Source organism: Dendropsophus ebraccatus, chromosome 11, assembly GCF_027789765.1.
Source record: "Dendropsophus ebraccatus isolate aDenEbr1 chromosome 11, aDenEbr1.pat, whole genome shotgun sequence".
Taxonomy (NCBI): Eukaryota; Metazoa; Chordata; class Amphibia; order Anura; family Hylidae; genus Dendropsophus; species Dendropsophus ebraccatus.
In genome coordinates, this window is record NC_091464.1 from 39,503,884 (window position 1) to 39,522,782 (window position 18,899).

Below are 18,899 nucleotides of genomic sequence, written 5' to 3' on the forward strand. Positions count from 1 at the left end.
ACTCTCTAACAGAACTTATACAGCAGAGAGGAAGCAGTTTCTCAGCTTCACAGAGATCAGATACTCCTAAAAGTCTACTAAGAGTTTGTTTGTTGGGGGGGGGGGGGAATAGGAGGAGAGAGCTGCTACAGGAAGAGCCAAGGAGACAAATAAAGGTGCTTCTGCTCTAGCAAATGTTTTACTGTTTAGCTCTGCGTTAAACATTTTATACTGTATAGTACCCTACTATAAGGTCCTCTATGCTGCTGCTTGTGAAAGTAGATATAGGGGGCAGGACCTCCTCCTTCTTCTTTTTCCATATACTTCTATAGACAGATACAACCTCTGAAAAAAGTCCTGAAAGTCTGAAAAAAGGAAAGTGGGAACATGATCGAAACCTTTAAATATGTCAAAGAACTAAAGGTTCAGGAGTTTGTTTGTTTTTTTAAATGAACTCAACACAAGAACCATGGGGCACAATCTGAGCTTTGTTGGGGGGGGGGGGGGGGGAATCAGAAATTATATGAAAATATTACTGTACTGAAAAAGTAGTAGATGCTTTGGACAAACTTCCTGCAAATGTAAACCTGCCTGGGATAAACCTCTATCTATCCTGACATAAGAAAAAACTAAATACTAGAAGGGCAGACTAGATGGACCAGGTGGTCTTTTTCTGACGATATTCTTCTATGTTTCTATAACCTGATGTCTTATTAAAGGTGGAAATCTATCTCCTCCTGCTCCACAGGTTTTATTTGTGAATTCTCAGTTTGTAAACCGTTAATTGGACAGATAAGCGGGGGAAGACGCATTTTCTCTAATAAGATATATTACAAAGTTTTCTTATCTTTACTTGTACTGTTGAATTTTAGAAAGTTGTTTATCATCAGAGGTAGACTTTAACTTTTTTGGCCCATGGTACTGTATTATCTGTCATTTGGACACATCTCAGAAAAACTAATTACTCTAACATTAATTAGTCATACTTTTCATTACTGCCTAACATCTGGCCGGCATTGCTAGGCGGATTCAGGATTATCTGGCAGTAAATTGTCAGACTCCAGGTTTATCTGTTTTGTCTTTTGTTTGCATGTCACAAGAGAAAGGTGTGAGATAGTGGGAAGCTTTAGCAAACTTCAGATTAAAAATAAAATGTAAATGCTTTTGCTACTTTGTTGACTTTATTGCTAATCTAAATTAACCTAAATGTACTCTAGTTTGTGTGGCTGTCTTTGTGAGACATAATTATTCCCAATTAAAAAGATTATACACGGCTTGCGGGATAGTCGGAAGATAGTGTACCCGCTAAATTAGGTGGTTTTGAATTATCCAGATGCATAATTCATTTTTCACCTACCTATAATCTGTTGGGAAATAGCATGCATAAATAGAAGCTAAAAGTGTATATATTAATAATAATAATAATAATAATAATATTATTTTTTTTTTTTTTGCCAAGTATGTTTTACAATTACCACTGCCAGATTAGTTCTCAGAGAATTGTGTGCAGCCCCTGCATGTCTTGGCTTGGTTCAGTGGATTTGCATATAAACCTACTTGTTTGTATGCCAGTAATAAGATTTATTACAGGGCTTATTTTTTTTTTACCAAGCAAGCTGCAGCAAATACGTTGGCCCGATGTATCCGTTTTTGGGACTCCTATATGTAAATGTTCCAAACACTAAAGGGTAACTAGTAACTGAAGGCTGACCATATATAGTAATTTTCCAGCTTAGGCCTAGTTTACATCTATTAGTTTCCGTTTTTGGTAAGATATTGACCATAACTGATGTCACAACTGATGCCAAAAAGGTATCAGTTGTCATCAGGTTTTCTATCGTTTTTGAGGGGGAAAAAAAACTATCAGTTATATCAGTTGCCATAAGTTTTTCATTAGTTGTCATCAGTTTTACAGTGGGCATCTACTTAAGTTTAATGCAATTCACCCAAAAAAAAACTTGCACGTATGCATCACATTTATTATCAGATTTCCACACTTTTTGACACTTTTTACTTGAGGTTTGGCAAAAGGTGCATGGTCTCTTAAAAAAAAAAAAAAAAGGTGGGGTATGGTATGTGCCAAAAATGTGACCTCCGGGCTGAAGTACTGGAGGCAGGCCCACCCACCCCCAGTGGGAGTAAACACCCGCTCCTCTATGACGCGGATCCTTTAGAATCAACAGAGCCGCATCATAGAGGGGCGAAGGTTTTCTCCCACTAGGGGTGGGTCGGCCTGCCTGCAGTGCTTCAAGCCCAGGCCTGATGGTACAGTCACTTAAAAGTAGGCAAACTCGAGATAAGCCAGGTGTATTAATTAGTTATTGCCCAGAGTGTCAGCCATTCTTTTAATGCTAGGTTAAAAAAAAAAAAAAATCTGTCATTCTACTTACCCGTTTTACAGGTTTAGATACAATTTACAATCTTCAGTGTGACTTAAAAACTAAATGATGTCCAAAAAATGTGCAGATATATAAAAAAAAATCCTTACAAGTTGCCCCACAACCTGTGGTTAGTACTAACCACAATGGTAACAGAAATAGGACATGTCCTAATAGGTTTCAGTAAAGTAATACAGTAGCTCAGTCCATTTGTCCATTGACTTAGACCAAGGCCTTGAGAAGGCTTAGACTCCATTTCTTTTTCATGGAAAACGATCTTAAGTAACTTTGATTTGAATACCCAGCTTGATGAAAGTTACAATTTTGCATATTATTTTAGTAAGAAATGCAGTTCAGATATGTCATTGTATGCAACATACCAGCTGAATCAGCATCTTTTCCCCTTTGCTCTATAATTCTGTATTCATTTTGTTATGTTGTTTGCTGTAACTCTCTACTTTGCTGTCATTCTGGTAGAATGGCTTTTTGTGTTTTATGATTTCTGCTGACTGGGTTTCCTATTGTTCATAGGTAAAATCCACTCTCAGCTTTACTCTGCTCTGCATTTATTTATTACTATAAATGCTATACCTAGGTCTCTGTTTCCCCCTAACCCATCACCAACTGTTCTTTACATCTCATCGTTATGCGTACCTTTCCTGGCCACTTGGCTCTATACACGTTCAGCCTTGCCATTTCCTAACATAGTTGGTTTAAAGGGAATAAATCACCACCCTGAGGGAGTGTGATCTGGTCCCAGTACCTTATAGCTGCTGGCCACAGATCTCCGACACAATGCTCAGCAATCTCCTGCGGAGTGGCAATTTAGATGAAATCAATGTTTAATGTTCGGTCCCAGCATGAAGGTGAAGCCACAGCCACTCACACATGATTGCCAGTGTGAGTGCTGGAAACTTTCCCGGCAGCTGCAAGGTACTGGGGCCAGGTCACACTCCTTCAGGGAGGGGACTGATTTCCTTTAAGGCGATTTATACTTTTACAACAATTTTACAACAATTTACAAAATATAGAATAAATAAATAAAAAAATCATATTGTGTAAAAAGCTATAGAGACCTGCATGCATGTATGTATGTATGTACTGTATGTATGGGTGTGTGCGTGTAGATTAGAACATGTATACTATTAAGTGCCCATATGTAGTTGTGTACTCATGTAACGGTATGGCAGTAGGTCCGGAGGCTCAGGAGCCGAGCTCGCTTCGGGGGACTGCCTGCTAGCAGTTGGGTCCTTACTGTTAATGACTGGCCGCTGCAATCACGCTGCCGCCCACCTTTAACCCTTTCAGTGTCGCGGAGTTTAACTGGCAATCACTGGAGCTGCACTCCTGTCACTTTCCAATCAGGAGTTCCGCTCATTTTAACTGAAATAGCCCCTCCCCCAATAAAAGTTTCAATCACCCCCTTTCCTATTTTATATATAAAACACCTCAAAATAAATAAACATAATATATATCATATTAAGAGAATATGCCACACATGCCTGACAGATGCAGGTCCCACTTTAAGGTCATGCACTTATCATTCCATGAAAATTTTGAGGCTCTTGGCACGCCATGTGCAAATGGTAACCAAGAGCATCATTATTCTTATGGAGATTTTTAGCGATTTTCATATCTGTATTAGGTTTGTGTCTTGCTGTTAGCGGTGAGCTGTTGCACTTTTTGTGTTTTTGTGTGTTTGCAATTTCAGCCACAGCAACGTGCTCCTGCCTAGTGTGAATGGATTTGTAGGAAAGCTGACCAAATTTGTCTTTTTGCCTTTGCTCCCTCATTCATTCCTCATTGATTGATTGGGCCTTGTTTGTTTAGAACTCTTAATTGAAAAATGTTTTTTATAAACGGAGATTAAACAAGGGACGGCAGGTACTTTAAGAAATACTGATGGAGAAGTAATACAGTGTACCTTTAAGGAACCCCATAGAGTTACATGTGGTATTTTCTTATCACTCACATGTGTAGCATTACATTGCATCACTGGCATAAATCAGCATATACTCCTGGCAGTCTTATCTAGTTTATAGACCATACCAAGTTTCAAGTTCCGAGTTCTAAGTGATAAATGTATATTTTTAGGAAACCGATTGGATGTACTGTAATCAATATCCAATAAACTTATTAGGCCAGGAGTAGGAGTAGTGTTATAAATGCATACCTTTTTGCCAATATGCTAAATTAGGGGCAAACATTTGAATTGTCCCTCTGCAGCCTGTTTACATAGACTTAGTTAAAATCAGAACTGTCATTAATTATAGGTATTGTCCCTAAATATGTTTTTAGCCTGTAGATGTTAACAAAAATGTTACAATTCTACGAGGGCATACAGAGAATTTGAATAAATTGAGATGCATTTGATTAAAGGGGTTATCCAGCGCTACAAAAACATGGCCACTTTTCCCCCTACTGTTGTCTCCAGTTAAGGTGCAATTTGCATTTAAGCTCCATTTACTTCAATGGAACTGAGTTTCAAAACCCCACCCAAACTAGAGACAACAGTAGGGGAAGTGGCCATGTTTTTGTAGCGCTGGATAACCTCTTTAATGTAAATTGAGTCTAATGACTTTATAACTAGGAAAACCCCTTTTCCATTCTCCTAGACCCTTAAAGGGAACCTGTCACCCCCCATGCCGGGGTGACAGGCTCCCGACCCTTCGCTACAGCCCCCTATACTCACCTGATCCCACCAGGTCCCGCTTCTGGATCCGGTCGGGTCATGGAGATATCAGCCGCTGCAGCCCGGCGTGCGCGCTGAGAGATGAGTCCAACGCTCATAGAGAATGACGGAGCGCTGGACTCTATAAGCGTTGGACTCATCTCTAAGCGCGCGCGCCGGGCTGTAGCCGCTGATATCTCCGTGACCCGACCAGATCCAGAAGTGGAATCAGGTGAGTATAGGGGGCTGTAGCGGGGGGTCGGGAGCTTGTCACCCCGGCACGGGGGGTGACAGGTTCCCTTTAAGTTTCTCAAGTTTTCCAAACTCCTTTGAGAATCTTAAATCTTCACACTCCCTTTAAGTTGTAGAATCATATCATGGCACCTGCATTATTACATTCAACTCAAACACATGTTTTCTCAAAGGACTGCTAATAGTAGTCATAGTACTTATAGTACATTTTGTTTGCTTTTAATTTTTTAAAGTGGTTTCCAGTTGTTAATAATAACATTAAAATATCGTTATTCACCTGCACATTACTGATACAAATACATGTTTTTTATTGTCTCTGTTTCAGCATTTTGAAGATCACAAAATTGCAGATATAGACACTTTGGTACATGTAAATTTTTTTGCACCTCTCAGTGTTAAGTATCTATTTTCACAAAATAAACAATAAATAAATAAATTGGGGTTTAGTATGCTGATTGGGATCAGATTGTTGAGAATGTGCTGCCCTAAAAATCAACATTGGCCTACTGCACATATCTCTGTGTAAACGGGGGATCTGCACCCCAACAGTCATCTGACTTAAAGGCTTTATGATCAAGCGATCATCTGTACCACCCTGATGACAGTATCGTTGAGTAAATGAGCCATGGTTTTGCCCCTTAGACTAATTGGAGCTTCCTGGGTTAAGGGTAAAATGAAATAATTTATTCTTTTTGACTGTAAGCTGTTATTAATATGACATTTCCTCCTAGATTTTTTTTATTCATTTAGTTGTTCTAGCGGTAAACCATGGGATACTAAACATTGGGCACGATTAGATATTTCTCACAGTTGCTGCCAAAGTTGTCCTCACGTTTAAAACTTGCTAAAGGACAAAAGTACAGTCCAGATATTGTCCTGGGATTGGTAATGTCCCCGTGTTGTTGTTCTCTGTTGTGCTCACTCATTACAGATTTGGATGCTGCTTCTATTAAACTCACATTTAACAATAGTCCTTTTTACATTTAAACTGGTGAGCTCATTATTGACATCATTAGTCCGCTTGTAGAAAGAGAATGTATTATTACAGCAGCCGCTAGACAGGGGAGGCAGGAAGAGCTTGTTAAAGGGACATTGTGCACTTTTACAGGAACTTTGTGATATTCACTATAAGATCTATTCTATATGTAGTTTAATATATTCAAGTTATGAAGTTCATGACTTTGTGTTGATCACTACTCTGCTCTTCCCATAAAATATAGTTATTTATGGAGCATTTAGCACATTGCTGATGAGTTTACTAAAAATCTATCATTACTAGCATAACAAAACTTGAAACACACACACACATATTATATATATATATATATATATATATATATATATATATATATATATATATATAATGGACCAATGGTCAGACCTTTGGGTGAAGACAACAGAGAATAGGGTCCTCCACCAATCACTTTTAGAAATGTGAAAAACCTTTTAAATAGCAGCAGTTTATTTAAAACATAAATGGGGCTATTGGATTCTTTAAAATTGAAAGCCTATCCTTAGGATTTGGATTAGACAACTCTTAGGCAAGGTTTACACTGCATTTTTTGCTGTCCGTATAATGTATACGTTTAAAGTGGACTAATCAGCACAAGTGTGGTGATATGGTTCCCAGAATCAGTATAAAGCTACTGATGCAGCCGCGGTGCGTACCAGCCGCGGCTGCAACAGTAGCTTTAGTAAGGGGAAAAAAAAAAATTTTGCCACGCAGGGCGAGGGGCGGCAACTAGTCATCTGGGCAGGGAGCCACCTGTGACTAGTCACAACTCTTTGCCTGTTGGCGTGAAGTACAGTGGTTATTGACAGGCAGAGATGCCCCAAGGGCATAGACAAGAATAGACAGGACATATCCTATTGACATAAATGATAAATGTTACTGATATTCTGTGACCTTAGCCAACCCTAATTAGACCCTATCTACATGCACATGGTTCCTTGACTTTACTAAGAATACTGGCCCAGATGCATTCTTGTCTTAGACAGACAAGACCCAGTTACAGCTCCACTTTTGTTTCTCAGAAAAGGGCTGTGATTGACCGCTATTAGAGATAAGTACAACTCGAGCATGCTCTAAGAAATTTGTTGAAGCCCTAGGGAGTCCAAGTTCACATTACAGGATTTTGTGTCCGTCGTCATTGCTGATGGCTGTCATAGACGTCCAATATTTGTAGATGATGGCTGTCTATAAAGATCCTGATCATTATACACGGCTGTCATATAGCAAATATCGAACATCTTTTTGATGGCCGTCGGTGATGACAACCGCAAAATCCCGTCATGTGAACATAGCCTCAGTAGTAGCAAAAGTCCTGTATTTTCCTGCCTAGGGTAGAGTAGGCAGAGCTATATAGAGGCAAACAAAAGTTTGATTAAACAAGAAACAGTGATAGATTACAAATGATGGTCGAATCCAGTAAGGAAAAGTATTAGACAACCCTTTTAAGGGTCCAGGACACTCAAGCGAGGACTACATCAACTTTTGTTGTCTACCGACACAGTTATTTACTTTTATTACCGGTTGTACCTTGTATGGTAGTTTAATACAGCTATGTAGTAGCTTAGCTACTACGATGTAATACCAATCGCAGACATTAAAAAAGTACAGCGATGTCCTGGTAAACAATGAGGGGGACCTCTAGATCACTAGGGCCCCTTTAAACAGTCAAATGGTGGAGTGTCAAGAGTTAGACCACCACTAATCTTATTTTGTTGGTGTATCCTAAGGAGAGGCCATCCATATTAAAGAGTCAGCCCCTTTTTAGCCCTCTTTGTAAACACAAGTTTTCTCATACTTCTTGTATTATAGCACAGAGCTGCATTTAATACAGTTGATGTTATATGAAGTGGTTAGCAAGGTTGTAGTCAATATGAGCTCCTGCAATTTAGCGAGTCCTTTTATTTTTTTTTTGTCTATATCCGATTACTGTACAATGCCCAGGGTAAAGACTTCACATGTTCCACCAAAGGATTCACTATTAGTTGAAAAGTATTGATTTTAATATCATTCTGGGTTAAGAAGAGTGGAGGGCAGCCTTGGTCAGTGATTTAATTCCACTTCTCCCGTTATGATCGTGTGGGACCACACTCAGGACTCAGTACGTGCAGTATGCTCAGTACATGCAGTGATTATAGTCGATAAATTTCAACTTATACTGAATTTCATGCCGCGAAACGTTACATCAGCCTGTTCATCTCCTGCTGTATAGCGAAGACCATGCATTTTGTGTGACATATCTGCTCTATTACAGACTGAATCTGCTGTCTGTTATTGATGAAGAGACAGGCATACAATGGACTCTATTAGTGCAGCATATTTTCCCAACATTTTTGCCTTAATTTCAGGTATTAACACATTGAACATGGTTCTGATCAGAGACCTTAACCTCTTCCTGTGTTATAATATACATAAAGGTCCAGGGCTACATGTGTGATTGGGTGACATAGTTGTGATAGCCTGCTGGAGGACAGTTGTGATTGACAGGCACGCTCCAGCACTGATAGCTAGGATTTCAGGATACTTAGAACATGGCTATATAACCCCTTAAACACTGCAATCAATGCCAGTCACCATGCCCGTGTCAGTGTGATTGCCAAAGTTGTGATTGCAGCCCTAGGTCTAATGAATGTCTCCCTTGCCCTCTGTGATGCAGCTTAATTGATTATAATGGAGCCATGTCACAGAGGGGAGTGGAGATTGTCACACTGGGGGCCGGCGGGCCACCCCCATTGCTTCATTTATGTCGGGCCGGTGTCGTGCATGAAAACCATGCTTTGGTTATAAAAAAGGACCACGGCATTGGCATCCCCGTGCCAGTGCCAGTCTATGTAAAGAAAACCAGAAAGCGATGTACTAGTAGTACATTTGCTTTAACACTGTACATGTGTCACATAGAGTACAAATGGAATGGAACATGTATGTCCCGTCGCTTCATTCTAACATGTCCCCGTTCTCTAGACTGGGTGGTCCAACCAAACAAGCACAGATCAGATCCTGTGGATAGAAGATTACTTTACAAGATGGAAAGAGGTCCTCAAAGTTTATATATACTGATCTCTAGATATTGTGCATACTGGCTCATTGAATGTAGACATATAATAGATCCTGTCTCCTACAATGAGTCAAATTGAACCAGGTAGTAAAGTACACAGCCAATTGCTTCTCCCAGCTGTTTCTAGAGAGTAATAGGGGTCTCAGCACCAATGGCAACAGATCAACACTTTTGACGTGTCTGTGTCATGGTTTTGTAAATGAAGTTTTGGGTTGTCATCTGCTTTCAGCTCTTAATCTAATCTGTATAACAGCACTGCCATTTTCGTTGGATGTGTCGAACTGTGGATGGTGCCGCCTGTAGTTCTTGTCCGCCTGGTTTACCTTCTGGGATTACACTCATATAGTACGTGGTTGTTGGGCAGCCCGGACTTTTCCCATGGCATAAAAACCCAGTGGTTTTGAACTGCACACAGAGAAGTTGCGGGCCTAGGACTCAACAGAACCTAGGTCGCACTTACTTGACACTCATAGCCCATAAAATGTTGATTTTGTTTGGACCGCATGTATAGGTATCATAGGCATCAGTTTATTATGCTTCATTTAATAGTGTTGGTGGTTGATGAGAAAGTATTTTATACTCTGCATATTACTATAACACAATTATAATGAAAATTTTTGCAAGGATTGTTAATACTTGACTTATTACAAAATAACATCTGAGCTCTCCATAAGAAGTTTTGATCCATATGATATAAGCCTGCTACTGGCTTGTACGATTTGTTTATTTCTTTAAGATGCTGATTGAAATAAGACATTTGTATTCACCACAGGAGACGTTCCCTGAAATGATAGGCAAGCCGCACATAGATAAAACTCATTCAGGTACTGGCCGAGTCGTTGGCATTCCCGTCATCTCTCCCACGGCAGCCAAGCATAATGTTATTGTTTTTACAATCTTTGTTAAATGAGTTGTAGCAGACAGACTAAAGAGGGAACATACGAGGCTTCCCTTTCCTTTATGAGTTTTTATGCTAAAAAGTTGTTGCATTCAAGCAGCTACACCTAGTACAGAATGCACCAGTACAATGATTGGTATAATTTAGATTTTTCACTCCCTTATTCCCTTAGGTATTGGTGACTGTAAAGCGGTATTATTTCTCCAGGCAATGTACAATAAAGTGTATGTTTACACTGAATTTTTCTGTGTTACTGATCTTATACTGATCCTGCTACAACCTTTATTATAGTCCACAATTCGGCTTGCTTTACAGCTAAAATATCCCAGTCTTATTTAATACCACATTGTTTGCACATAGTTTGTTCTAGGAATTTGCTTTTTAGGATTTGCAGCAATTGCAGTAGGCACTAGAGATGAGCGAACCCGGTTTGAGTCGATCCGAACCCGAACGTTCGGTATTTGATTAGCGGGGGCTGCTGAACTTGAATAAAGCTCTAAGGTTGTCTGGAAAACATGGATACAGCCAATGACTATATCCATGATTTTTTACATAGCCTTAGGGCTTTATCCAAGTTCAGCAGCCACCGCTAATCAAATGCCGAAAGTTCAGGTTCGGATGGACTCAAGCATGCTTGAGGTTCGCTCATCTCTAGTAGGCACCATACAGTTTTCTATAGTACGAAAAAAGAAAGTACAAACTATAAGGCTGCATTCACATGTGCGCAAAGTTTGCCGACCTACAGAAATACATGTCCTGGACTGTTTCCCTGCCCAGCATAATGTATCAACTTCATGCTGGCAGTGGGAAAAATGTTTGTATCTCTGTGGCACTGTGTATGACAGAGCCATGTGGCCGGAAACCTTGAAAGACAGGCATTCAACGACTTATTATAATTTATTGTTAATGGATGTCATTACATGAAACAGGTGCCTACATCACCCATAGGATATTATGGCATGTATTTAACAGACATGTCACGAAAAGCCTATGGCTTACTGATGCCACTATTGGGAATGCGTCACATCCTCTTTTCCATGTCAGGAGCTTTTTCCACCATATAGATGTTAAATGGAGGCCAAACTACAGCATGGACCCAGCCATACTGACCATCTTTGCATTTTTGCTCAATTGGGGGAGTTCCCAACAAAGGTCTTTATGGGTATAGACATGGGTACCATTAAAAATGTCTAGTTGTAGCTTATAAGATGACCCAGATAATCAATCTTAGAACTTTGGTCAGTATCTATCTAAAAATTATATTTTACCTTTCTAGATATGGACAGTAGATGGGTTAAAAAGATCCTTTAACAGCATCACTTTTGTCATTGGGCTGTGCGTAGTGTTTTGCTAAAAGCTATACCTATAACTACAGCTTCTAAGGAACCGCATTAGAAGTACAGTAGTTTTCTAAATTTGTAGGCAATGGCTCGTAATGTACTTGGTATACATGTACATTAGGTTTCACTTTATCCAAGTATATGTTACAGATCTTCCCACTGAGCCTTTATAAGTTGGATGTACTATAACAAGTAGGTACAGATATTAGAGAAGTGTAGTAACCACAGGACTTCCTTTAACCACTTGCTTTCTATAGAATAATCTTTTATAGGAAGAAAGAGCTGAGTTTTGTATTTTTAATTCTTGTTCCAGTAAGAACCGTGTGATGGCAAATATAACAGAAGTAAGCCCAGGGGGATAACTCCTTGTCTTTTGGAATCATGTACTGTCCACATCTGTTTACTCCTACACAACTTGGGAGCTAACACCAGCGGATCTGTAGTTCTCACAGCTTTTTATGGCAGGCCCTGTGATTTCATTTTCCCCTCCTGGATAAAGATCACTAGCTAAGGGCTGGGTTACTTAGTTTATAGGCTTATATTCTATTTCAGAGACAAAAAAATCACTGTGCAATAATTCTTTAGCTTTAAAATCCAACTGTAATTTATTTTATTTTAGTTTTTTTTGCAGAAATCAGTAGTATAAGCGTTTTTAAGAAACTATGTAATAGGTTTTATTAAGCAAAAAAGCCTCTTTCTTTACCCAAAAAGCTGTTTTCCAGGCCCACCCCCCTCCACCTCACTTCTTATCTGTGCATTATCAGCTGTCTTCATTACAGAGGAGCAAAGTGAAGACTGGTTTGCTGAATCCATTATAACCTATAGAGGAGGGAGGGGCTGAGGGGGATGAGTCAGCAGGAAGAGGAAAGAAACAGCTCTGCTGTTTGGAGTCTGTCTGGGCACCTAAAACACTGGATTCACAGGTCAGAAAGGTCAGTGCTTATCTGGAAACTTGATGAGATAAGTTTTCAGGACTTGAGCATGCTCGAGGTTCGCTCATCTCAAGTCCATCCAAATTCAAACTTTCGGCATTTGATTAGCGGTGGCTGCTGAACTTGGATAAAGCCCTAAGGCTATGTGGAAAACATGGATATAGTCATTGGCTGTATCCATGTTTTCCAGACAACCTTAGAGCTTTATCCAAGTTCAGCAGTCACTGCTAATCAATTGCTGAAAGTTTGGGTTCGGATGGACTAGAACCCGAACCCGGTTCGCTCATCTCTATTCAGGACGATGTGTTTTACAGAGCTGCCCTTTCTTCTCTCTGTGCTCACTCATCTTTTTCGACCCCTCCCCCTCCATAGAGCATAATGGACACATAAATCCTTCTTCTTAAGTAAGGGGGAGGGCTAAAAAAAACTGTTGTTTGCTTAATAAAACCTATTACAGATTTTTTTAAAATCTCTTGTACTATTGAAATTTATTGATTTCTGAAAAATGACATTTAAATGACAGATACGCTTTAAGTGTTTGCTTAACGAACTCTGACTTCCTTTTGTCTAATAGTTGTCACTGTCTAGATGTTAAAGATATTTGATTAGAACTGTTGGCACATTTTATCCTTCTGATATAACTTAATTTTTTTTATTCTAATCAGTTCAGATTTTTTTTTTTAATTGTAGTACATTTGTCATTTCATATTATCGCATAAATGAATGCTCTGGTTTATGCAGAATAAAGGGTTATCCGAGAGTGTAAGAAATTAACCTAGGACCATGCTGTAGAATAGAAAGAAGAAATGACTCACCTGTTAAATCCATCCAGCACTAATGTTTTATGGCTCTGCCAATCTTTGTTCATTTTTACGGAAGTAATGAGATGGTGTTTATTCACGTGACCAGTGTATTACGTATTATTGTGCTGTACTTGCTGGCACCACTGCTAGTAGTGTTCTCCTTCATTTCCGTGATGAGTATTATACATGCTGTTGGACATTATGTTGGAGACATGCTGTAGTGTACCGGTTTGGCAACTTAACCAGCATTTCTGGCTGACATTCTTACAGATGACTAAACTAAAATAAGGGAAATGTATCCATTTTAATTCATTAAACAGCATCAATGTGTTACCTGCTTACTGTTAATTTATTACTTAAAGGGGATTCTAATTTCTTTAAACAAACAAATTGCTGCCTGCTGGTTCTACTAAATAATAAAGTTCACTATGAGCATTGGCTTCAGTGAATAGCAGCGGTGTATTCCAAAGGTCAGCAGGATGATCTCCCTTACTACCCTTCTACCCTTCTTAGGCTATGTTCCCACTACGTGAACAACCGGCCGTTCCGTGACCCCGGCCGGGTTATGGAACAGTCGGTCTTAGCCCGGATCTTAGTACTGGCCGGGTGATCTTTCTGGCCGCAGAGCTCTGATGAGGGCACATCAGCGTGCGCCCGCATCAGAGCTTCCCATAGCCCACAGTGAAGCGAGTGGCCAGTGCTGCTCACTTAACTGTGTGCACTGACAGGTCTTTCTGCGAATTCCGGACGCAGAAAACTGACATGTCAGTTTTTCCAGTGCCGCACAGGATTCCATAAAGCTATGTCCCACCCCGCAAAACTACGGCCGAAGTTCTGCGGCGAGAACTACGGCCGTAGTTTTACGTAGTGTGAACATAGCCTTATGGAGCTCTGCTCCCCTCCCCTCCCAGCCTCATATAATTTCTTAACTATGCAAGTTTGCAAGGAATGCTGGGAGACAATCCATTTTGAAGGTGTCATACAAGTTTTCATCCAGGGTTTTCAGAAAGGGATGAAGAAATGGGCCAACTTACTGTGGTCTCTACTAATATTGCCTGGAAAACTGCTTGCAGCTCTTCTTTTTCTCGGCAAATAAGTGACTAATACTTATAAAAAAAATAAAAAAAAAGTTGCCTAGAACTATGATGTCCAAAAGCTCTAGTAGAGCATATTGCTGAGGGTTGTCCAGGTAAAATAACTCCTTTTGAATGAAGATCACTTAAGGACTAATATTTTTTTAATGTTTTTTTAATGCAACATACTGTAATATTTTACATTTCTGTTAAATTAAATACAGGAAGGGTTTATCAAAAGTTCTGCAATAGAAAAGTGGAGAAGTCCATACCTATTAGATGACTGCTCTTATTTTCCAAATGGTTTCTAAATGTAAGGCGTAATTGTCCCCTATGGTTAAATCTTGCACTTTTTACATTAACTACTTTTGGTTAAAGGGGTTTATCCATCTGGACAGTTATGGCATATCCACAGGATATGCCTCAAGTGACGCTTAAATGCAGGTCCACCTTTTGGGACTATATCTATCTTCAGATGAAGAGCTCCCTGGGGAGTTGCGTAAACTGGTAGCCTTGCGAGCTATGTAGTTCACGCACTACCAGAGTTGCATAAATAGCTTAACTCACGGGTTAGTTGGGTTATGCATATTGCATAGTGTGCCAGCCTCTGCGATTTATTTATTTATTTTTTTTGCTTACCAACTATTTCCAGCAGCCATAAACAGACCAGAAGAGGCAGGGGAGCCCTTCATCTGAAGATAGACATGAGTCCCAGAGATGGGGCTTGCATCTAGGGGACACACCCTGTGGATCGGTATATCTCTCTTAATGTCTAGTTTTCATACAGTGAGTTATTCCTTCTCAAGGATTTTAAAGGTAGTTTAACTTTTCTTAGTAGACTTTAAATGAATTAAAGATATTGGCATTGTAATTGAGTATACTACTGAATGTTTCATGGAGTTGACAATTACTAAAGAACTGATAAAATAAGTGTGTCTGGACTGAAACCGAGACTTACTGGTTTGCTCATTAGACAGACTGTTTAAGGTCAAAATTCTGTGATGAGTGAGCAAAACTAAAAGATAAGTTGTTATAGGAGAAGATCAGTTTATCGATGTTTTCTCTTGTGGTCAAAAGTTCATTTAAAATAATTACCTTGAAGACTTCTGCAAGCTCTCTTAGTCATAGATAAACTAACTCCACCTGACCATGTACAGTTCTTGAAGTGTTTGTGTCTTTGATCCTTGAAGTAAATTGCCTAACTAGTTGTTATAGGTGTTAGACTGGCAAGTTATTGAGTATTTGTGTAGTCGAAGACAGTGGGAAAAGACAGTCGTATGAGTTAGCAATAATTCGGCTGAACACTCTTTTAGCTGACATCACTGTCTTATGAACCTCTCTGAACATACAAAGAGGACTCAACCAAGCACACATATTTCAATTAGGAAAAATGGAAAAGGTGTCTTACATCTTGGCCAGTTGCCTGTCTCCAAGGGAGAAGGTAAAGTAGAGGATTAGACATGCTGACAATGGCATCTGCCACCAGACTGCCTGTATAGTTAAACATTGCTCAGCCCCACTAAAATCGATTCTCACGTAATATTAAAAACCGATGAACACCTTTGAAAAAAATGTTTTACGTTTATGCTTTGTACTTATTATGGTGCAAATACATTTTTTCCTTGGTCTTTATTAAACATGTTGCTTACTTTTGCTTTTACAGCCTCTGTGGCCTTCTGTGTGAGCTCTATTTTCTTTTACACTTGTGCACAGCCTATACAATCCTCCCCAACAAAAACCCCTTTTTTGGTGTTTAATTCAGTATGTACGATCAGTTTCACACATGTAGAAATAGCTTAATATCACAGCTTTGTGTCCTATTACTTGGCAAAAGAAGTAAACCAGATCGGTGATGATATCATTTCATGGCTCAGTTGTATGAAAGCTCAACTTCCTCTCCAAACTTCATAGCAATAAATGTCTTAATTTTCCTGAAGCCTCTTTCACTTGGCATGCATAACATGTAATGGTTAATTTAATACTGTTATGTAGGTTTTAGGTTTATGTGGATTTAGCACTTGGACTATCAAGGCAAAATGGCTAGTCCTTTTTAATTTTTATTTAATTCGGCAGCCCTGTGACAGACTAAACGGAAAACATATTACATTCAATTTTCCTATCTGGGCATGCTGTAAAGTGTAAGATGCCAATGACATCTTTGATCAAAGACCCATGATGATATATTCTGTTTTACTAAAATTTGATGTTTTGGTTCTGTGGTTTAAGTTTTGACATAGTTTAAAATGATGCTTGATGTCCAGGTTATCCTATTGTGGAATTTAGTTTTATTGTTGTCATTCAAATAAGTAAAACAATGGCAAGATCAAGATGAATACTCAAAAAGGAAGTAAAATTTTTATACAAAATCAACTGAAAACGTCATCATTACATTCGAAAAGCACATAGTGAATTGCAGCTTAAATACAGTTTACTAATTATACATTAACCACTAATACATTGGCGTTGCTTCTCTTGACCAATAGTGGTAGAACAGAAATTGTGGCAGTAGATGCTTAATGCAATGTAACATGTATTGGGTTTTATTTTAATGGTTATTGATACATGGGTTTTGGGTGTTGACTTCGGAATGATCTTCAGTATTTGAGTTCTTATCTTAGGTATGGTTGTCAAACTCTTGTTTTCTAGTTGTATCTCCTATCTTGTAACTGGGATCAATGCACTCTGTATACTGTGCTTCATTTATATTGTAATAATTTTGCTGGTTACCAGGTGGGGTGGCAGTTGAAAAATTTGGTGAATACACTACGAGAGGACCCGAGTGGTGTTATCTTAACTTTGAAAAAGCGACCTCAGAGCATGCTAACCTCAGCACCAGCTTTACTGAAAAATATGAGATGGAAACCCCTTGCTCTGCAGGTAATTAAGCTAAATCATAAGTCATTCGCCATCATTTTAGCCATAGAGAAAAATTTCTGGAATGCTTTAAAGGGAAACTGTACCCTAAATGTAAGCGGGGACCAAAATTGATTGACTCATGCTGACATGGTTAGCTGTGTTAGGATAATGCAAGCTGTAAAAAGTATCCATTTTACACTAAATATAGATCTTGTGATTCTTCACGTCTTTTTTTTGTACAATATATGATTGTTCACTAGAGAACCACAAATTACTAACCTCTGCATTTTATGTTCCCCCTCATATACTCAGATCAGGTTTTAAGGATATCTTTAGCAAAGCCACTTGTGTTGTTTTCTATAGAATATCTTCAAAACATGACCTGTTGGAAGTACAACAATCCAGATTTTCACACTCCATTAGCAGTGGTGTTTTCTATATGCACCAAGAAAACTCCTGGCATACGCTCTGAACGTATTCATGAACTCCCTATTACCAATGTAGGTCAGGAGAGTGTAATTTTGACCTTATTCAGGTGGTATACATCTGGATTTGCAGGATTAAATCTTATGAAACAGAAGATGGCAATATATATATTAATACTTCACAGTATAATTATTTTTACATGGGTGCGTATGTATGGTGGATGCCACCAAATGTGTCATCACAGGTACGGTATAAGTCAGGGAAAGTGTTGAGCAGACTTCCCGATCTGTTGGGGTTCGGCATTGTTAGGAGTATTGGAAAACCTGAATACAGCCGTAGGCTGAATCCATATTTTCCTGACAGTTGGCATCCAACAACTTCAGCCACCGGGAGACAAATGCAGAGTCTTTGGGGGAGATTTATCAAAGGGTGTAAAATTTAGACTGGTGCAAACTGCCCACAGCAACCAATCACAGGCCAGCTTTCCTTTCAGCACTGCCTAAAGCTAAGCTGTGATTGGTTGCTGTGGGTAGTTTGCACCAGTCTAAATTTTACACCCTTTGATAAATCTCCCCCTTTGTGTTCAGAGAACATTGCCAAACCCGACCAGTTTGGCAAGTCGGCTAAACACTAGTCAGGGAATCTTCCTGAAATACACCTTTGACAGTGCATTATGAAAAGAGCCTTAAAGGAACACTTTAAGAAGTAAATAATAATCTGTGTTATCACAAATACAAGGCCTGAGTATGCAGTGCATCTCTTCTGAGATATTTGAGTCTCTAGTGCACTGCCTCCTCCTGAAGTAGCCAACACTTTATGTATCCGTTTGATTTTGAGTTCCAACAAATATCTTAGGACCTGTACATTTTTTTTACTTAAAGAGGACCAGTTGGCAACTAAACGTGGATAAGAATAAGCCCTTGGCTTCTCATTAGAATTCCTTACATCCTTTTCTTTTAATCTCTATAGTTATTACCAGAGCTGATATACATGTCATTTTGTTAATATGTAAACAAGGCACAAGTGCCTAGGGGGTGTTCACTAGCTTGACAAGAGTACTTATTCAAAGTAAAGTTCATTCAGCTCACCTGGTGGGTACTCAAACTGAGGGCTTCCAACTCCCCAACAGCAATGCAAAGTAACGAAGGAGATAGGTCGGCAATTCCAAGAGTAAGTCTTTATTCACAATCCATTAAAATCCATGTCTAGAGTCCACAAGCATAAAAA

At 39.2% G+C, this 18,899-nt stretch overlaps 1 protein-coding gene across 4 annotated transcripts in view; it reads left to right on the forward strand.

Moving 5' to 3' along the window:
* Positions 1-18,899, forward strand: part of CNKSR2 (connector enhancer of kinase suppressor of Ras 2) — a 258,126-nt gene that overhangs the window by 98,475 nt on the left and 140,752 nt on the right. For 2 of the 4 annotated variants that reach the window (XM_069945142.1, XM_069945145.1), the window contains exon 10: positions 17,121-17,267. The exons of the other annotated variants lie outside the window; for them this stretch is intronic. In XM_069945142.1, the coding sequence (XP_069801243.1) occupies positions 17,121-17,267 (147 nt within the window). The remainder of the gene's footprint in view (positions 1-17,120; positions 17,268-18,899) is intronic. 4 annotated transcript variants of the gene reach the window in all.